The 22,919-nt window shown below is 35.1% G+C and overlaps 1 protein-coding gene across 6 annotated transcripts in view; it reads left to right on the forward strand.

Moving 5' to 3' along the window:
• The window catches only part of SLC38A6 (solute carrier family 38 member 6), a 74,129-nt gene that overhangs the window by 24,502 nt on the left and 26,708 nt on the right, over nt 1-22,919 (forward strand). For all 6 annotated transcript variants that reach the window (XR_004299550.1, XR_004299551.1, XM_032405242.1 and 3 more), the window contains exons 6-8: nt 9,703-9,781; nt 20,208-20,290; nt 20,754-20,812. Coding sequence is in view for 4 of the 6 variants with exons in the window: in XM_032405242.1 (XP_032261133.1) it covers nt 9,703-9,781; nt 20,208-20,290; nt 20,754-20,812 (221 nt within the window). In the remaining 2 variants the exon portion in view is untranslated. The remainder of the gene's footprint in view (nt 1-9,702; nt 9,782-20,207; nt 20,291-20,753; nt 20,813-22,919) is intronic.

Below are 22,919 nucleotides of genomic sequence, written 5' to 3' on the forward strand. Positions count from 1 at the left end.
ATTTTCAGTCCCTCATTATTCTATCTTACTACTAAGAACCATCACATTTTGTTTAGGTTAGGTTGAACTATTGTTTGGCATTTTATGTAGATTTTTTTTTTTTTAAGATTTTATTCATTTGAGAGAGAGCGCTAGTGCGTGCATGAACAAATGAGAGGAGCAGAGGGAGAAGCAGACTCTCCACTGAGCAGGGATCACGACTTGGGGCTGATCCCAGGATCTGAGATCATGACCTGAGCCGAATATATAGTATATATATATATATGAATATGTATATTTCATATATATATATATATGAAAATGTATAGTATTTTCAATCCAGGAATTTGGATCCAAGTGTGTGACCTTGCCAAAATGCCCACTTTTGTATTCTTGGTATCCTTCACTCTGATCCCTTCCTTGTTCTCTAATCTTGTATCTATTATTGTACATGATCTATTTTAGCACTTTTTATTAGATTGAAGCTATTTCTGTATATGCTTTTCTCCCCTACTCTCTTGTAAGCTCGTCCAGGGCAAGGATTAGGTCTCATTTCTTTTTGTACTCCCAGAACCTAGCACAATACCTAGGGCTTGATAAACCTTTGTTGAACTGAACAGAGCTGAATATGATTTGTATGAGCTATGTCCATGTACTTTTTAATATCCTACATATATTTATCAAGAAAGAGAAAAAGGAATGGCTAGACTGATCACTAGCTTTAAATATTTGAAAAGCTGAACACAAAATTTTAAAAAGTTCTAGAAAAAGAATGTCCTAGAAAGGATTCCTGCATCTGGTGGAAGGTAAATCATCAATTCTCTCAACTCTAAGTATGTTGATGTGCTTGTTTGCTTTATATTATTATAATCTTTTTTAAGAAAAAGTGACTTAAGGTCCCTGGGTGGCGTTGTCAGTTAAGTGACCAACTCTTGGTTTCTGCTCAGGTCATGATCTCATGGGTTGTGAGATTGAGCCCCATGGAGATTCCCTCTCCCTCTGCCCCTACCCCCACATGTGTGTGCACTATCCCTCAGTCCCTCCCTTTCTCTCTCTCGCTCTCAAATAAATGTCTTTAAAAAAAGAAGAAAAATTGACTTAGAAACAGTCACAGTAATTTTTAATGTCCCTCAAATTCAGAAAAGCTGATAATGTTTAGTTTTTAAAATAATGTCCTCATGATTTTCTTTATATTCGCTAAAAGTTTATTTATTGAGCCCACTAAGTAATAACTGAAACATATTTTCAGAGCTGTCTTCTGTTGTCTTAGCCAGATATGCATAAATCATTCCTTTATTATAATAGAAGTAGAAGCTTGCTCTTGTGAGCAGAACACTGGGTTGGAAGTCAGGTACCTTGAATTCTGTCTACTCCTGTCTGTGCCAGCGGATAGCCATGTATCTTGGGGAAATCCCTCCCTCACTCTCTTGGCTTCAGTTTCCTCTTAGCTAAATTGCTGTGGGAATAGGATGGATAACAGGGACTTAAGGTCCCTTCTTACCCCAAAATTCTAATTCTAATTTGGCACTTTGGGAGGCATGTTAACTCCTTCAGAGTATTGAAATATTTTTATTACAGGTGGTTCAGTAGGAGGGTTATACTTGGTTCAAAAGATGATGTGGTCTTTTCTTAGGTAATTCACAAATCAACTGTTGCTCTAAAAGCTTTCATGGATGCTGTTCTTTGTCAGAAAAGGGGAGTCTCAGTTTTTCAAACTTCCCTTTACGGCAGCTGCTGAGCCTCTGGGGTTAAAGTTTAGAGACTCGAGCCTTAAGAAGGAGTTTTTTGATTGATATAAATTGGTTCTGTGGAAGTCCTAAACACTTACTAGGCCATATATGCTTGCGAAGTAGCAGCATACTGATTTGGGAGGCTCTTGATTATGTTGTGCATATGACTTATATAATGTTATTTCTTCAAAATGGATTTTGCCTTTTTTCTTAATTAGAAACATGTTGGATATTTATAAGATGATATGAAGTGTATAGCATCACATTGAATTTTTATACTTCTTACATGCCCATCTGCATGTAATCTGGTTCTGATACCATTTTCTGAAAGATAGAATGATTATTACTAGTATAAATGGTCTGAGTTTTTGCCCTGATTGGTTAGAACTGAAAAATGGATATAATAGATCCTATCTAGGTCAGACATTCTACTAGACACTTTAATTGTACTTACAACTTTTTTTTTTTTTTTTTTTTGAGAGAGAGAGCGAGCAAGCAGGGAGGGGCAAAGGGAGAGAGAGAATTTTAAGCAGGCTCCAGGTCCAGCACGGAGCCTGCCAAAGGACTCGATCTCACAACCCTGAGATCATGACCTGAGCTGAAATCAAGTTGGATGCTTAACCAACTGAGCCACCCAGGCGCCCCTGTACTTAAAACTCTTCAGCGGAGATGATGTTATCCTTATCTTACAGAGGAAGAAGTCAGTGCATAGAGGGGATAAATAACTTACTTACCTTTACCCCTTAATAAAGCTGGGACTCAATTTCGCTGTTTACTTCTAAAGCCTTTATCCTTCTGCTGTGATACAGTAAGTGTGTGAAAACCTGTGAAAAGAATAAATATTGTGGATTTTTTAAACTCACTGGGGATAGGAACTATGTGTTTTTATTCGTTTTCCTAACTTGACCTAATTTCTGGTAGAGGAACTCAGTAAATAATATTTGTTGAATTTTAAAATTTCTACTTAAAAGTCTAAGATTTTGCCTCAAAGAGATAATTTTATATACTATATAAATGATAGAAAGACTTGAAAACTCATAGAATGATTTGTAGATTGGAATTACATAATTTTAAAAGGCTGAAAGTATTGAGGAGAGTTCGATCTTATGTAAAATAGAATATAAATATTTTGAAACCTGTTTTCAGGTTAAGTAATCATGTCTTAGATTAATGCTTCCTAACTCTTCTGTTCTTTGTAACATTTAAACATTTTCAGTTTTCTTAGGATTCTATGCCCCTGATGAATCTATGAGAAAAATGGAACAGAGAGACCTTTCAAAATTATTATGAATTGCTCTTGATCAGTATTTGTTACATGGATGTTTCAGTGAAGACCCAGTTATTCCCTATATCTCCTTATTACATAAATTAAGTAATTTGCTCATTCATTTATGTTCTTAGTACCTAGTACATAGTAGGCATTTAGTAAGTAATACTTATTATAGGAAGAAAGGAAGGAATAAGAGAAGGAGAGAGAGAGAAGGAAAAGCCAGCAACCTGGCTCGGTGCTTCTTTAGGAGGAAGGGAATTGATCAGCTGGGAAGAGGAGACCATGGAATATATTAGTGAGTATATAGTTTCTTTAGGAAAGAATTTACTGTCAGAACTTACAGGAAACCTTTTTTTCCCCCAGCATCAATGAGGCACCAAGTATTAGTCACAGGGCATTGATGTAGTCTAACAAATTGATTGGAAAAATATAGTGTCTTTGAATAATCTCTAAACTTTATGATAGAAAAAAATGTGACTCACTAAATTTAGCACTCTTATCCTAAGCTTATGGAAACCTTTGTCTTCGGAATTTGGAGAGCCCTCTAGCAAGTATTTTACTACTTCCAAGCAATTCCTGATCTCTTCCCCACAATCATGAATTGGGGGACTGAAATAAGTCCTAGTGATAGCTCTCAGCTGCCCATTTCCTCGGTCGCTGGAGTGGCATTTGCTGAGAGTCATTGCTGCTGGGACACAAAGTCAGAAAAGAGACATCTGGAAATTTTAATATTTAATGCTGTTACAGGCAAGACAACTCTGGCTTAGGGTTTGAATTTGGTAGGCTACTAGCAAAAGGAGTAAGTGCCCTAGTAGCCAGTAAGTGTACGTAGTTTCCACATGGTTCCTCTAGCTGTGTTGCATTATGAGATTCTTTTCCTAAAAACCAAAGTAAGTAGTTAGTTTCACATTCATCTGAACTCTTGAGATAGACCACTTAGTAGGCTAAAATATTCCTAGAAACCAAACCGTAAACCCCAGATCATTTTTAGTCAGACCAGAGAAAGTCCCGTGAAGTAGAAGTACACGATAAAGTGAAGTTAATTGAGTGTGGAAAGGTGGGTGGCTCTGAGGAGTAAGTTAAATCCTTACTTTGCTCTTTATAAAATATGAAGGACCACTATCAATAGCATGTTAGTTCTTTAAAGCCCCAATTCCTTAAAGGAGATTAAAGATCGAGTCACTGATACATATTGTGAAAGTAGAGCCCTAAACATTAGTAGTCTTACTGGAACTTCCTGAAATTGCTAGAATGATCCAGATTTTCCAGTCTGGCACAGATCCTATAAACCTTACTCCAGCAGTCTTGATTAACACCTCAGTTTGGAAAACTTAAGAGAAACTCTGCTCTGCAGCCCTTTCTTGTACTCAAGCAGCACAATTTCTAAATCTCATAATCAGAAAGGTATAAATAAGATCATTTTCAGTTGAGAACTATAAAAATTTCAAATTCTCAGTATTTTTAAAATTCATGATTTAGTATAGATAAATTAGGAACTATTTAGTTTTATTTTCTGCCCTTTTTTTAAAATAGGATAATGAAGTCATTTTAGATGTTTTATAGTTTGTGCTGTCCCCTGGGAGACTGGGATCGGGCGTGCTGTTACAACGCCATCTGCTGGTCAGCTTATCTGTAGACATACTATAGCTTCTTTGAGCCTGAACAGTACTGTCCAGAAATTCTAGAAAGCACGGCTTTAGAATAGGAAAGATATAGGAAATTTGGAAGGAGATTTTTTTTTTCCCCACAAGTACTTCCTTTGATAAAATTTACTGGCAACACGTCGCTTTAAAAAGGTTTTGAGGGGCGCTTGGATGGCTCAGTTCAAGGTCTGCCTTCAGCTCAGGTCATGATCCCAGAGTCCTCAGGTAGAGCCCCACGTCAGGCTCCCTGCTCAGTGGGGAGCCTGCTTCTCCCTCTCCCTCTGCCTGCCGTTCCCCCTGCTTGTGCTCTCTCTCTCTCTGTCAAATAAATAAATAAAATCTTTTAAAAAATTAAAAAAAAGATTTTGAAGTAATATATTTCTTAGTAATAATTTTTTAAATTATTTATTGAGTATAGTTGACACACAATGTTACATTAGTTTCCAGTGTACAACTTAGTGATTTGACATGTTTATACATTATGCTCTGTTCACCTCAAGCATAGCTGCCATCTGTCCTGTTACATTGCTATTACAGTATCTTCCACTGTATTCATTATGCTGTGCCGTTTATTCCTGTGACTTATTGAAGTTTATTATAGGATTTCAGAATTGTAGATATTCTGCTCCCATTGTGTTCAAATTTAAGATCTTATAAATGATAAAACAAAGATAAGTATTTTCCTAGGGTTATGGGGAAAATTTTCCTCTATATATTTTGATTTCCATTTATGAGCAAATTAAGGAAATGACATTTTGGGGGGTTTTAGAAAAAGAGATTGTGTTGTGTACTATTTTGAGTGGGGATAGACTTTCACTGGCATTTGAACATTTAGGAGGAACACCAGGTTAATCAGATGTGTTGAATGGAATAAACCTGTTGCTATCCATGACTAAAAACATGTTTGAAGTAAAATTGAATCTCTCAGACAGAAAGGCAAACTTATTATTTCTTCCCATAGTACATCTGTTTAGGGCTGGCTGACTAATCCTTTAAGAAGTTGCTGAACTTCTTCCAAGTGCTGAAAACCTAATTCTGTTTTTAAAATAGCTGTATGTAATCTTATCTTCATACGTGTATTTTAAGAGTTTAACAAAAAGGATAATTATTTTTGCAAACTAATGATTTCTTAGGCCCAGACTCCAAATGAGACTTTATATTTTTTTAAGGAGTCCTGGGAAAAATGGTCTATAAGAGTGTAGGGTTTTTGGGAAGAGGGATTGGTTTTATGTTTTGGTGTTATTTCATTTTGGTGTTAATATCTCAAATATGTGAGAATAGGAAGCTCTTTCCTCTGAATGACAATAATAGTTGCAGATGCATTAGAATCATAGTGGTAGATGCAGTAGAGGCCCTCAGGAAACTCCTTAGCTTATCTGAGGAATCTTGGACTAATAACTTCACCAAACCAGCTACAAAGCTGAAATAAATTACATTGAAAATACATGTCAAAGTGAAATGAACATAGTGTTTTTAAGACTTCTCATTAATTTCTTTGACCTTAACTATTGAATTCAGCATTTGTAAGCAATTTGTTATTTAAATGCCGATGAAAAAGGAAAAAAAATAATTCTAGGGAGTGGTCTTGACAGACTTCCCTTATTTTTCTTTGCTGTGGTGATTTCTTCTTCACTTTGCTCCTGCACTTTTCCCTAGGAGTTAATAGGGCAAATTTCTCAAGCCAGACTGACTGTTTCTACCATCACTACCTTGGGCAAGTTACTTCTTCATGCCTCCATTTCTAAATCTGTGAAATAAGTATCTACCTCACAGTTTTGTGGTAAAGGTTAATTGAGAAAATAGCTTGCAAATCACTTAGAATACTGTGAAGCATGGAATAGGCATCCAGAACTCCAAAATGTTCACTGTTCTCGTGGTTCTTTTCTCACAGGGCCCTTTCCCCTTTTCTGTTTCTGACATCTCTCCCTTCAACCTCCATGTTCCCAGCTCATGTGTTTCTCTTCTATGATTAGATCAACCAATATTAATACCTTACTACTAGCTATTGCCTAATCAAATTTTACCCTATTTTAGTCATTTCTTAGTATAACAGTTGCTTTTCCACATGGTTTTCAAAGAATACTTTCAATTTCTGTGTTTTGATTAGATTGACAGATTTTTTTTTTTATCTCCTTCCCAGGGCAGTTTCCATTAAATGAGTTCTATTCGTTATGTTTAAAGTGAAGGCAAAAAGAATACTTATTTAGTTAATGTGGTAAAATAAATGATTTGCAATGGCTTGAATACCTGTCTTCAAGGTATGTCTTCTAGCACCAATTCTGGCTTGCTAGTGTAGGGGCCAGAATCACTTAACCATAACCATGGCTAAAATGGATGACCCTGTTACAGCTATTAATTTAGAGTACAACATGGTGTGTCTTGTATTAGGAGTCTATGGTATGTATTGTTGTCAGCAAAAAATCATTTACAAATTCTTGCTTATGACCTGTCTCTAAGATAAGTCTTTAAACACTTCCTTATGCCATTAATAGAAGACATGAGACAAGAGGTGTGGCAGGCAGCTGTTTGATCTAGTGAACCTTTTGGTTAAAAACCATGGATATATGAGCCTTACTATTGATATTATATCTTTAAAACTTTTCTATTTTATTTTACTGAGCTAACTGTCCTTTTTATGTAAATCTAAGATGTATTTCCTAAGTTACTGTATATTTGGTAATCTCTTTTGTTTCTTCTCTGTATTATATGTAATATTTTAAGGTGCTAGTCCTTGCATGGAAGTTTACTTGTGGTTAAGAAAAAATAATTAAGACAGTGAAAAGGATAGTGTCTTTCTTTGTTTTACTTACTTAATCAGTGGGGCTTTTCCTCATCAGGAGCTGTGTGGTTTTGTAGCTCTTAAAACAAACACCACCATTCCCTAAGAGAGAAGCAGTATTTTGCATGTTTTATTATATTGTGTATGCTGAGATCTCTTTTTGAGAGAGAAACATATGTTTGGTGAGTTCATGTTTCTTGAAATATACATGATTCTTCAGACTGGAATCTAATGAAATAGGACTCCCATTTGAAAACCAAAGAGTTAAGGCTACAACAGAGGATAAAAGTGATCAAATGATTAGCCAGGGGCTAATAGAAATTCTGGGAAGAATGACAGATTGTATATTAGAAAGAAATACGATATCATATTCATTGAAGCTTTTACAACTAAAGATCTAAAAGAAATAATAGAAAATTACTGAAAGAGATGAATGTCTGAAACTTTAGAAATGCATGTGGTGTTGGATTAATCCAAGCAAGAAAGACTGATGGGCAGATAATAAATTACATTGTATAGGAAGTCTACATTCCTTGTGTTCAAGGTACTTTTGCCTCCTTTTTTTCCTTGCAAGATACATTTAAACAGCTCTAGGCCAGTTTCAGAAAATTCAGCTCATGATTTTCATTATACCATATGTGTATGATTCTTTGGGATAGATAAAGTATTATAAACAAAGACCCCAAATCCTTGAGTGGAGGAGGTTAATCTAAACCTTCCTTCTGTTCTGTGCCAAATTGATAGCATTTTTCCTTTTGACAGTATGAACAATACAGAACACCTTTTCATATACAATCAATTGTAATGTCCCCAAACAAAAAGAGTTTGAAGCAGGGTACTGTACTTCTGTTGGGGAAAAAGCTATACTTCAGCAACTGTACTTTTGGGGAAGAATAAGTAGTCACAAACTGGAAAATGTGTATATATGTATTTTCATTGCAGAGAAGTATTAACTGTTCTCAATTTTATTTTGCCATGGGTACATCATTTTACTTAAAAAATTATGTGTATCTGTTTGTGTGTTATTGTCTATCTTCATATAAATTTATATACAAACTAGTATATTTCCTTTTTTTCTTAAGTAGTCACACAGCACTGTAATAATTGTGGAAAAATTTAGCTATGTTTACATAAGTTGTTTGAGAAAAACATACTTTTCTTAAACATTTGAGCCTTTTAATCAATTTTTACCATTCAGACTTGGCATTCATTTGTGTTCTTAGTTTTTGTAGGTCCAAGGAGAAAGTGAAATATTTCCTGAAATATAAATAAGTAATAAAATTAACGTGCGTACAGCGTATGCTCTTTATTCTTCTTGGATATATTCTTGTTGGTCCTTTTTTAATATATCCTTAATCTCCAGGGGGAAGAGAGATTATTACTCTGTTAAACTGAAGTTCTGATTCCAGTCATCTGGGTTTCTATATACTTAAACATGTAAGCTTAAACTCAAGTATTTACATATAAATGAGTTCTATATTCTGTAACCATATTAAAATATTTCCTAATATATGATGGAAGGTTTATAGGATTTGTGTTTTTTTTATAGCTACATCAGAAATAGGATCATTATTAAAATGCTGTAAAAGCTAGTTCTTTCTTGGATCCTGTCAGATAAAATGTAAGAAACAATGTTAGCTTCAGGATGTGATTGCATAATACAGATGAGCCCTGTTAATAAAATGGAATAAAAGTTGTAAGTTTTGTCCCTTTAATATGCTTAATGGTTTCCATTGAATCTTTTCTAATCAGTTTTAGAGGACAATTTAAAATGTAACTCATGCATTTTGTTTTTATTTTGTAATGTGCATAACGTGTGTTGGGGGCAAGCAGAGAAGGAGAGGGAGGGAGGGAGACTTCTGGGGAGCTGTCTCTCTCTAGTAAGAAGAAACAAGTAATCAGAATTATTAGCTGTACTTATTAAACTCCTGTTTCTATATCAGTTGTTGCTAAACTAACTTCTGTTGCCTTGAACAGGGTTGATAACATATACAAATCTGTGCAGAACTTCAAAGAAAATTTCATTTATAAATGGCCTGTAATTAAGACCATTTCTCTACCTAAGTAGTTTGTCTTGGGCTTGAAATGTAAGCAAAGGATACTTAATGAACTACCAGTTATTCTCTACAAAGTTACTTATCTCCATTCCTGGTGTGTATATACCTTTGGGATAGTGCAGTAGGAGTTAATCTTCCACATGTTGTCAAAGCCCTAATGGACGTCTGTGTTTCTGTATAGATTATTTTTTAAATGGCTAAAAATATAGAATTCTAATAGGAACTATTTTTATCCTTTTTGCAGCTATGTCATCTTATCTTTTAATTATTAAAACAGAGCTTCCTGCTGCTATTTCAGAATTTTTGTCTGGAGACCATACTGGGTAAGAGAAAATATTTCATGTTGTATCCATTAATTTGTTAATTCAATAAATATTTATTAATGATGTGGTAGAATAGGGCAGGACAGGGAGGAACTATCTCTTGCAGAAGAGCAAAGGAGAAATTTCTGGGAATATGAAAGATTGAGGTAGGGAATGGGGGATGGTGAGAAGTTTGGAGAGTAAAGGTCTTAAAGAAGGGGAGTGGATCATACTGCGGTCGCTTCTCCGCAAACCACGGTGATAAAGTTACAACCACACTTGTGAGATTTCTATTCTAAAGCATGGTTTGAAAAAAATAAATGATTTGCAGAGACTTAATGATTTCATTTCCTGGTTTTTAACAATATTGTAAACAATACTAAACCACATTATACTTCCTTTCTCCTTTATTATTTAAAAAATACTGGGTTCTAAAGACTATTGACTCATCTCTTTTTATGGGGAAAAAACAAATTTATTATACTTTTCCTTTCATTGCATAGAAAAAGAAATTTTGAGAAAAATACACTTTAAAAGACAGAATAAATTCTTTTAAGTGTCATCAAGTTATTTCACATAATTTCTAAACCACAATACAAAAACCTATCAGACTTTTAGACTTAAATATTTGGTTGTTTTGCTCTAATATTTGGACTTGTTCTGGACTGCAGGGCAAGTTTTCAAAATTAACTTCTTTAAGTTTTACAACTTGGCTTCCATGAAAAAGTTCTCCTTAGACAACTGCAAATACATATTTATAAGGAAAGTATGGTATACTTTAGATTTGAATAGAAATCAGAAGTCCTTAATGATTTTTCATCATCAGAAGATACTGTGCCTTTGTGTAGTACTTTACAGTTTATAGGGTTTCCACATTCATTATCACATTTGATGTTCACAACTGCCTTGCTTTGTCTGCTTTTAAGTTTTATGCTCTTAGTTTGGTGAATACGATTGCTATAAGAAAGAGCTATGTGAAATTCACTTTTTCATTTGCTGTAAAAATATTCAGGACAACTTCTGTTACTCAAAAAATTCTATGTGACAAATTTAGTTTATAGTTTAGGGCTAAGAACTCAAGGCAATGAGAAGTAGAATCAGGAATATTAGACTAAGAGTAAGGAGACATGTGTTCTATCCATGTCAGTGACCTCAGGAAATTGATTTTACTTCTTCTGGCCATATAACTTAATTTTGAGCCTGAGGTTTCTTCACCTGGCTTAATGGAGGTACCAGTATTACCTTCTTAACAAAGTTGTTGAGATGATCAAATAAGATATTATATATACATGCTTTTGTAAGCTGATAGCAATAGTGTAAATGTGGAGAATTAAGAAATTCCATAATGTTGAATGTCAAATATACCCTCAATTAAAAATAAAGAAATTTCAATAATAATAAATATATTAAAGGTGGATTTTCCCTGTTTGCTCTGCCAGGGAGGTCAGAGTCGAATTTGACTGTTAATCCTAATAGTTGTCACATGTTTGCCTTTTTCTTGCTCCTGAATTTGGTGACTTCTATTTACATTTTTTTAAATTGTGATATGTCTTCGTGGAAAGAGGAGGGATAACCATGCATATAAAATTTTAGAAATAATTAAGGTAGTATGAGACAGAACTGCTATTAAAACTTAGGTCTTCTTTCTCTAAATGTGATACTTTTACCATAGCTTTCTCTTTATATCAATTACCAGGAGCTCCTGGGTGGCTCAGTCATTAGGTGTCTGCCTTCGGCTCAGGTCATGATCCCAGGGTCCTGGGATCGAGCTCCGCGTCGGGCTCCCCGCTCGGCGGGAAGCCTGCTTCTCCCTCTCCCACTCCCCTTGCTTGTGTTCCCTCTCTTGCTGTCTCTCTCTCTCTCTGTGTCAAATAAATAAATAAAGTCTTTAAAAATAAATAAAATTAAATAAATAAATCAATTACCATTTATTTTGTTGGGGTTTTTTTTTCTGGTTTGTTTAAAAAAAATGAAAGTTAACCCCCATCTTACTCATTTTAGTAGAAAATTGATTAAAATGGTATTTTTTATAGGTCAGAAATGGATTTTTAAAGCTATATTTCAAAATACTGTGGCCAGTTGGCATCATCTCTGTTTTGATGAAAATTGCACACCTCTTTAACAGTCTCATCTTGTTTTACATGTAATGTACATTTGCTTATTTTGGATTTTAGAGTTGTAAAAAAACATCAATAAGAGACTATATTAGTTGGTAAGAATGCAGATAAACCATCAATCTTTAAAGCTTAATGCTGTAAAATAATTAAGAAACAAATGTTATGGTAATTGACAACTATCTAGGGCAGTTTATTTCTGAATAAAGTTATATAGCTATATTTCTTCCGAGATCAATATGATATTGTTATGCTTTTATTTTAGGGTTTGATTGACAATAAATTGCACTTAAGGTCTTTCAGGTGTGCTTATTTTCTGTGAGATTTGATGTACCTTTGTGAAATATAAGCCTTTTTAAAGATGTTATAAAAAAGAAACCGTATGTTCATAATATTCTAATTTCAACAATTACTGTTAGAAGTCAGAAGCTATAATACTTATCCCAAACTTGTATGAGGCATCTGTACTTTTCAGAGAATAATTTATATTTTAAAAATCTATGGCTGTTAAAAGTTGGAAGCTCTCTGTTAACATTTAATGATCTTGTCAGGGGAATATGATTGACACAATTAAGTTGTCTTGCATTTGAGTTACATAATTGATATGGGATGTGAGTAAGATCCTAATTCAGAACATATGATACTCTTGTTCCAGTCTATTCGAGAATGAAATTAAAGCAACTTATAAATAAATCTGGTTTTCATTAAAATATGGAAAAAAGCATCTGCATGCCAAAGCATTTGCAATACAGCTAAGGATTTATACTCTATATTTCATACTTGGAACATTTTTATCATATAGAATTAAATCCACAGATCAAACAAGTTTTCTAGGAAGTATAAAAACTTTTTACTCTAATTCTTTTGGCTTAAAGGAATGTATATTTAGATTACAGTAGGAAAACAGGGGTTCTGTTAGATAATTCATTTTCCCCCCTTAGGAAAAAATTTAAGGTTAGTATATTCTTCTAAAATCTTGATTTTCAATATGTGCTTTTTGAGATTACTTTTTACTGGTTTGTATTTCTCGGGCTGGGTTTAATTTTCCAAGTTTAATCATCTCTGTTCTTTGGAAAATATCCATTGCCAAACACAATTCAGTTGACTGTGACATGCATATCAAATCTAAACTAACTTTAGTGTGCATTCCTGAATTGCCCTGTAGTTGAATGATAAAGAAAAGCACTGTATTTACAATTGTCTTTATTAATGTACCTTAATAAGTACAAGAAATGATTAATAATAACCAGTAGCCAAGCCAGGGATAGTGAAATTACATTTTGCAATAAAGTTATTTTTATATTAGGAATTTAAAATTCAACCCTGTGACGAGGAGAGTGTACAGGAAAGCACCATCTTGAGAAAAATGAAGCAGTATCTGAAAAATACCAAAAACTCAAGAGTAACTATTCAAGAGTAGAGATTAGGAGTGCCTGGGTGGCTTAGTCTGTTAAACATCCGACTCTTAGTTTCGGCTCAGGTCATGATCTCAGGCTTGTGAGATGGAGCCCCATGTCTGCTTCTCCCTCTCTCCCTCCCTCTGCCCCTCTCCCTGCTTGCGCGTGCATGTGCATTCTCTCTCTCTCTCAAATAAATAAATAAATCTTAAGAAAAAAAAGAGTGGAGATTATTTCCATTTCTCCTGTCACTAAGATCATTCTCATCCTTTTCTGCTTTTACAGACATATAAGATGAAGTTGTTGAGCCAAATGATCTCTGAGGTCTCTTCTTGCGCTAACATACCATAACTGTGATGCTGAGAGACCGCTGGGAGGAGGTGACGTTGTCTTCAGTCCCACAGATCAGTGCTTTCGGCAGTCTCATGGCTTCTGGGCATGAGAGAATTGTGGTCTGACATAGTATAGTTATAATAGTATAAGTTATAAAGTTCAGGATTTCAAAATGTTTATTCTTATGCAAGAGGAAAGAGTCTTTGGTCCTAAGGATTAATGTGCTTGTTGCACAACTCCACCTTCATGACAGTAGGAACAGCAGAGCTAACAGATGGAATCTGCTTTGGTGCCCTACTGGCCCTTTTTTCTCCTGACACTGCAATTGTCTGGGTCTGATACTGGGTCCCTGAAGGAGAGATTTTAGGTGTAGAGCCCTGGGCTTTTTGCCAGCTCCAGAAATTTAGTTGCCAAGTGTCCCTCAATGAGGGATGTTTTGAAGTTCCTATTTTGATACTTATTCAAGAGTGACTAGAAGATGAACCTGCCTGGTATCATTTTGTATTCTTAATATGTGTGCCCTTAGGTCCTCCTACATACAGGAATTGAGAGGCTTGTGTAAATGCAGAGAGCACAGCTTCAGGTCCGTGAGTACTAGAAATACTTGTGCACAGGTTTTAGGTTCTGACACAGGCATTTCCTAAAGACACGAATTAGAGTGAAAAAGGGAAAGGTGTGATCATGGTGCTATTTCTGCTGCTACTCCTTCTTTTTTCTGTTTAAAAGGAAGTTGTTGGCACCCACCAATACCCGCTAAAGATACATTAGAAAAAGACTTCCTCTGAAACCAGAAATAAAAGAGACACAGTGAATCATGAAGTCCATGTTAGAAGCCAGGGGCTGAAACCCGTGTAGGGGAAAACCTTTTCTTTCTTTCTTTCTTTTTAAATTGAGAGATAATTAACATATAACAGTGTATAAATTTAAGGTATACAATATGTATTTTGATATACTCATGTATTACAATATGATTACCACAGTAGTGTTAGCTAAACCCTCCATCACGGTATATTTAAGATCTACTCTGTTAGCAACTTTCAGGTATATTATTATTATTAACTACAGTCACAATCCCTAGAACTTATTCATCCTGTAACTGCAAGTTTGTACCATTTGATCAGTATCGCAGTTCCCTTGCCTCCTCTACCCCAGTCCTGCTGGTAACCACCATTCTACTCTGTTTCCGCGAGTTTGGCTTTTTTTGATTCTACATATAAGTGATAAACGGTAATGATATTTTTCTGCCTGACTCATGTCACTTAGCATAACACCTTCAGAGTCCCACCATGTTGTCACAAATGGCAAGATTTCCTTCTTTCTCATGGCAGAATAATATTCCACTATCCCACATATATATATGGTATTTATATATATGGTATATATGCTCTACATACACACGCACATGCACACCCCACATCTTCTTTATCCATTCATCCACTGACACACACTTAGGTTGTTTCCATATCTTGGTTATTTGAATAATACTGCAATAAATATGGAAATGCATGGAGCGCCTGGGTGGCTAAGTTGTTACGCATCTGCCTTCGGCTCAGGTCATGATCCCAGGGTCCTGGGATCGAGCCCCGCGTCAGGATCCCTGCTCGTTGGGAAGCCTGCTTCTCCCTCTCCCACTCCCCCTGCTTGTGTTTCCTCTCTTGCTGTGTCTCTGTCAAAATAAATAAATAAAATCTTAAAAAAAAATAAAAATAAATAAATAAATATGGAAATGCAGATATCTTTTTGATATCCTGTTTTCATTTCCTTTGGATATATTACCCAGAAGTGGCATTGCTGGATCATTTAGTTTTTTAAAAAGATTTATTTATTTATTTATTTATTTATTTGAGAGAGAGAGAGAGCGCGTGCGAGCACATGCATCTGCACAAGGTGGGGGGGCAAGGGGAGAGGGAGAGAAATCCGCAAGCAGATTCCTGGCTGAGCACTCCTGATACCAGGCTCCATCCCAGGACCCTGAGATCATGACCTGAGCTGAAATCAAGAGCCAGGCGCTCAACTGACTGAGCCACCCAGGTGCCCCTTTAATTTTTTTAGGAACCTCCATACTATTTTCTGTAGTGGCTGAACCAGTTCACCTTCTCACTAACAGTGCACAAGGATTCCTTTCTCTCCACTTCCTCACCAACATTTGTTATTTCTTGTCTTTTTGATACCCATACTAACAGGTGTGAGGTGATCTCTCAATGTGGCTTTAATTTGTATTTCTGTGATTAGTGATGTTGAGCATCTTTTCATATACTTGTTGGCCATTTGTATGTCTTCTTTGGAAAAATGGCTGTTGATTTCCTCTGTGCATTTTTAAATTGGATTAACCCTCTATCAGTTATATGGTTTGCAAATATTTTCTTTCATTCCATAGATTGCCTCTTCATTTTGTTTATTGTTTCTTCTGCTGTGGAAAAGCTTTTTAGTTTGATGTAGTCCCACTTATTTTTGCTTTTGTTGCTTGTGCTTTTGGTATCATATCCAAAAAATTATTGCCAAGGCCAATGTCAAGGAGCTTTCCCCCTTTGTTTTCTTGTAGAAGTTTTATGGTTTCAGATACTACATTTAAGTCTTTAATCCATTTCAAGTTAATTTTTGTGAGTGGTATAAGATAGGAGTCCAGTTTCATTTTTCTGCATGTGTTTATCCAGTTTTCCTGACACCGTTTATTGAAGAGACTTTTTCCCCCATTGAACACTCTTGGCTCCCTTGTCAGATAGCAGTTTGGCTGTATATGAGCACAGAGTTATTTCTGAGCTCTTTATTCATTCCATTGGTCTGTGTGTCTATTTTTATGCCAGTACTCTACTGTTTTGATTACTATAGCAGCTTTGTAGTTTAGTTTGAGATCAGGAAGTGTGGTGCTTTGTTTTCTCTCTCAGGATTGCTTTGGCTATGCGGGATCTTTTATGGTTCCATACAAATTTTAGGATTGTTCTATTTCTGTAAAAAAGTGTCATTCGAATCTTGATAGGGATTGCATTAAATCTATAGATGGCTTTGGGTAGTATGGACATTTTAACAAATTAATTTTTCCTATCCATGAACATAGACAAGATATCTTTCCATTTGTGTCTTCTTCAGTTTCTGTCATTAAAATCTTGTAGTTTTCGGTGTACTGATCTTCCAGGTCCTTGGTTAAATTTATTCCTACATATTTTATTGTTTTTGATGTTATTGTAAATAGGATTGTTTTATTTCTTTTTCAGATATTTTGTTGTTAGTGTATAGAAATGTAACTGAGTTCTGTATGTTAATTTTGTAAACTGCAACTTTACTGAATGTGTTGGTTAGTTTTTGGTTGAGTCTTTAGGATAGTCTCCTTATAAGATCATATGATCTGCAAATAAAGACAGATTTACTATTTCCTTTCCAGTTTGGATGTCTTTTATTTTTTTTTTTTTATCTTGCCCGATTTGTTCTAGCTGGATTTCTAGTACTGTGTTTAATAAGAGTGGTGAGAGTTGGCACCCTTGTGTTGTTCCTGATCTTAGAGAAAAAGCTTTCAGCCTTTCACTCTTGAGTATGATGTTAGCTGTAGGTTTGTTGTATATGGCCTTTATATATTGAGGTATGTTCCTTCTATACCCAATTTGTTGAAGACTTTTATTATAAAAGTTATTGTATTTTGTCAGATGCTTTTTCTACATCTGTTGAGGTGATCATATGATTTTTATCTTTCAACCTATTCATATGCTATATCACATTTATTGATTTGCATATGTTCAACCATCCTTGCATTCCAGGGATAAATTCCACTTAATCATGGTGTATGATCTTTTTAATGTGCCGCTGAATTCATTTTGTTAATATTTTGTTGAGGATTTTTGCATCTATATTCATCAGGGATATTGATGTGTACTTTTCTTTTTTCATAGTGTCCTTATCTGGCTTTCATATTAGAGTATGCTGCCCTTGTCAAATGAGTTTGGGAGTGTTCCCTTCTCTTTAGTTTTTTAGAAGAGTTTGAGAAGAATTGGCATAAATTCTTCTTTAAATATTTGGTAGAATTCACCAATAAAACTATCTGGTCCTGGGCTTTTCTTTGTTGGGAAATTTTTGATTACTGATTCATTTTCTTTACTCATTATTGCTCTGTTCATATTTTCTATTTCTCATGATTTTGATATGTTGTATGTTTCTAGGAATTTATCCATTTTCTTAATTTAACATGTCAGTGGGTGACTTTAGCTACCTGGTAGAAAAAGAGGATGCATTTTCACCAACTGGGAACTCTGAGAGTATCTGCCAAATGATTTGAAAAAATAATCCCTATTGTCTTTGATGCTCCAGCTGCCATATTGACATTAATTATACTTTGTTACTATTGTAATTGTGCATATGTGTATATGTTTCAGTGAAAAATGATTATAGAAAATTTAGAAAAGAGAGCAAATAAAAATCATATGTAATACCATCTCTTACCTAATCATTGTTGTTTTATTTCCTTTTAATTTTTCTCAAAAAGCTTTTTAGAACATAGTTAATAACCATCTATTTTATATTTTTATCATTAGTATTTTCCATTTTACTAAATTGTCTTTTTTTTAAAAACTGCATAGCATTCCACTGAATATGCTTTTATGGGCCTAATATTTTCTATTGTTAAATATATAGGACTTCCCTCCAGCTTGCTTCTTAATGTTATGGTAATGTTGTATTCATAGCTTCATGCACATAGAATTTTTTATATTATATTTATTTTCTTAGATTACCACGTTTTTATTGCTTTTTCTACATAATGTCATTGTTTTTCCAGAAGTAGTACTAATGGACAAGATCACTAGCAATGCCTGAAGGACCAGTTATGCCACATTCTTCAGTATTACTTTTTAAATAATTTTACTAGGTTAATTTCAACAGCCTCATATTTATTTCTTTAATTAGCACCAGAGATTGGATTTTTCTTCATGTGTATTTACTAGTTATACTTCTTTCATGAATTGTCTGTCCTTTACATACTAAAGTGAAGTCTTTACTGTTAAATTCTTGGGGAATTAACTCTTAACTTTTTAAAAGTTCCACACATGTATTTATATTGGAAAATTGAAACCATCTACATGCAAACAAGGGAAAAATAAAAATTGCTCATATTGCTACCACATAGAAATATCTCCTTCTGGTATTTTAAGAATATCCTTCTGACCTTTTCGTTAATGTTCATTCAGTTTTTTTAAGTAATCAAATACATCATCACACTTTTAACTTACCTTCTTTTTCATTTAATATTCTAATGCCTTTATATGAAAAATGTAATACTTTTTTTTTCCTGGTAATTCGTGCTCTTTCTTGAAAATTTGAAAAATATAGAAAACTTTGTAAAGAAGAAAACTTACCCATCATTCTGCCACCCAGGGATGATGGCTATCAGTATGTTGCAGTTCTTTTCCACTTTTCCTCAGAATTGCTAATCATGCTATATATATTTAGGATGTTTTCATATCACTATATTATTCATTATATTATTATACCTGTAAAATTTTCTTTTTTATGATCATCCCATAGTCCCATAATTTGTTTTTAAAAATTGTCGTGGTCTTAGCTATTTGTTTCCAGTTTTCAATATTTTAAATGTTTTCAGTAAACATCTTTTTACAAATATTTTTGTTCTTGTTGGGAATTGTTTATTTTTTTTTTTATTTATTTTTTAAGTAGGCTCCACAACCAGCATGGAGCCCAGTGCAGGGCTTGAACTCACGATCCTGAGATTAAGACCTGGGCTGAAATGCTGAAATCAAGAGTCAAGACACTTAACTGGCTGAGCCTCCCAGGCGCCCCAACTGATTATTTATTTATTTATTTTTTGAGAGAGAGTGCACATGAGCAGGGAGGGGTGGGGGCGGGCAGAGGGTGATGGGGGAGAATCTTAAGCAGGCTCCATACCCAGCACAGAGCCGTCTAGGGGCTCTATCTCACAACCCTGAGGTCATGACCTGAGCCAAAATCAAGAGTCAGACACTTAACCAACTGAGCCACCCAGGTACCCCCTGATTGTTTATTTTTAATAGTCTTCTGTAAGTGTTAAATATTTGAAGTTTTTCAGTATCTTTTGCCAAATTGCTTTCCAGAAAGGTAATATACACAGTTTTTACCTTCACCAGTTTTAAAGATTTATTTATTTATTTTAGAGAGAGAGTGCGTGCACCCGAGCAGGGGGTAGGGGCAGAGAAAGAGGGAAGAGAATCCTTAAGCAGACTCCCCACTGAGCACAGAGGCTGACCCTGGGGCTTAATCCCGGGACCCTGATTTCATGAGGAGCCAAAAACAACAGCCGGACTTTTAACCGACTGAGCCACCCAGGCACCCCTACCTTCACCACTTTTGTGTACACCTTGTCACTCCTCACCAACAATGACCATTATCTTACTTTCAAATACTTGCTAATTTGGTAGTTGGAAAATGGCATCTCATTGTTTTGATACATTTCTTAAATATAAATTCATTAATAAGAGTAACAGGATTTCACAAGAACATATTTTAATGAAAGGAAGTAGGCTTTTCCTAGTGGGTGGTTGTAATGGTTATAACTGTGTGTGTGCGCAAACATGAGCACTGTATTCCTGGGCCTAAAATACGATTATTATTTTTTTTTTCTAATAGGTCTTGGTATCTCGATGGGCAAACACTACTAATAATCATTTGTGTTGGCATTGTGTTCCCTCTTGCACTTCTTCCTAAAATAGGTAAGTCTTTAGAGAAGAGGACAGTTTTTGTTTGGAAGGAAGGAAGAAAGAAGATAATGTTAAGGGGCTTTTAAATTTCACAGTACCACATTTTTAGCAGAAGGGTGGTAGCAGTGAAAATTTTGAACTTGGACTTATTTTAGGTTGTTCAGCCTTGCCTAGTTAGCCTATTACTTGGTTTGCAGTAGTATTTTGTCTGCCCCACTAAAATAAAATCTTTACAGTGGAACATTAAAGAGCAGCTTTTCCTCCCAGTGTACCATTAGTGGTAAGCCAGTTCCACTTCTGCTGTACGGAGCTGCATAAATGATCTGTGACAGATAGTTGGAATGTTGTTATTCTCAGCCCTAAGCCCCAGATACCAAGCACTGTAATGGAAAACATGCCCAAGATGTATAGCTTTAGCTGTATGTTAGGATCACTTTCCTTATAAATTGCTTTTTATTTTACTGTTATTTTACAGGCTTTCTTGGCTACACAAGTAGTTTATCATTTTTCTTTATGGTGTTCTTTGCTCTTGTGGTAAGTTTAAAATATAGCATATTGCTTATCTCCTCACTGAAATTGAACTTATTGTGTTAATGTCTTCTTTTTTTCTTTTAACTCTGTTTTCTGTCAGAGTTTTATTTCAGTGTGTTATTAAAAGCACTTTTATTCCACAAAATTATTTCCTTTATTGTATCTATTTTGAAGAGGCTTAGCTAGAGCATCCTTCCAAATGCAGTATCTCTTTTGGTTAACTAGAAAGGAGAGCACACTGATTCTGTTAAAACCTTAGATGAAGTTTAATTCTTTGTGTAGGTGTGTGTATCAGTTTATTTCTGTATAATACTAGGTGTGTATGTGATTCAGCTCTTCCTTGTTGTTGAAAAATGAGTGAAAGAAAATGCTACCCAAAGGAGCAACACAACACACCAGTAGTTAAACCGTATTATAGAGCCAGATTTTCAAGCTGTCACAACAATCTAGGATGCATTTAATTTAGGTTGAACTCTCTTCTGGGATGCAAAGATAAAGCAACTTTAGATTATTTAAATGAAGTGGAAGTCACCCTGGTTTTAGTGTACAGAAATACTGAAATGGATGCTCTTAAAACTAAAATACTTAACAGTGTTTACATTTAATCATCTGTTGAACTTATCACCATTAAAAATGATTGCCCTCCCCACCTCAAATTACCTGACTTCTATCTTAGAAGTAAATAAATTAAACATATGCTTTTTTCCCCCTTCAATTAATTTAGATATGATTGACATCCAGCACTGTATAAGCTTAAGGTGTACAGCGTAAAGACTTGACTTACATATATAGCAAAATGATGACCATAAGGAGTTTAGGTAACATCCATGAACATACACGTTTTAGGCTCCACATGGAAAAGGGAGACAATGGTTATTCTCACCATAAATGGATTTTTTTTGCAGTGGTACTTTATTTTCTGAGTATAGTTGACATAGTGTTACGTGAGCTGCAGGTGTACAACATAGTGATCTGATAAGTTTGTACATTATGCTCTGCTCACCGTAACGGTAGCTGGCATTTGTCACCATACAATGCTATTTCAGTGTCACTGACTGTATTCCTTATGCTGGACGTTTTATTTCCGTAACTTATTCATTCCATAACCGGGAGTCTGTTTCTCCCAGTCCCCTTTATCCATTTTGCCCAACCCCCTTCCCTCCTCTCTTCTGGGCACCATTAGTTTGTTCTGTTTTTGTTTTTTTTTTTTTAAAGATTTTATTTATTTATTTGACACAGAGAGAGAGACAGCGAGAGAGGGAACACAAGCAGGGGAGTGGGAGAGGGAGAAGCAGGCTTCCCGCGGAGCAGGGAGCCCGATGCGGGGCTCGATCCCAGGACCCTGGGATCATGACCTGAGCCGAAGGCAGACGCTTAACGACTGAGCCACCCAGGCGCCCCCAGTTTGTTCTGTTTTTATAGGTCTGATTCTGCTTTTTTTTATTCATCTGTTTTTTTAGATTCCACATATGAGTGAAATCATATGGTATTTGTCTTTTTCTGTCTGACTTATTTCACTTAGCAAAATACCCTCTAGGTCTGTCTATATTGTTGCAAATGGCACTATCTCATCCTTCTTTGTGGCTGTGTGATATTCCATTGTACACACACACACACACACACACACACACACACATCCGTCTTCCTTATCCATTTGTCTGTTGATGGGTATTTAGGTTACTCCCATTTCTTGGCTATTGGAAATAGTGCTTTAATAAACATAAAGGTGCATATATCTTTTTGAATTAGTGTTTTTGTTTTCTTTGGGTAAATACCCTGTAGTGGAATATTGAATCATATGGTATTTCTATTTTAAATATTTTGGGGTACCTCCATACTATTTTCTACAGTGACTGTACCATTTACATTCCTTTCAACAGTGCCTGAGGGTTCTTTTTTTCTACATCTTCACCAGCACCTGTTATTTTTTGTCTTTCTGATTTTAGTCATTCTGATAGGTGTAAGGTAATATCTCATTGTGGTTTTGATTTGCATTTCCCTGATAATTAGTGATGCTGAACATCTTTTCATGTGTCCGTTGGCCATCTGTATGTCCTCTTTGGAAAAATGTCTCTTCAACCCCTCTGTCCATTTTTTAATTGGATTGTTT

Source organism: Phoca vitulina, unplaced genomic scaffold (genome assembly GCF_004348235.1).
Source record: "Phoca vitulina isolate PV1807 unplaced genomic scaffold, GSC_HSeal_1.0 scaffold7, whole genome shotgun sequence".
Lineage (NCBI taxonomy): Eukaryota > Metazoa > Chordata > Mammalia > Carnivora > Phocidae > Phoca > Phoca vitulina.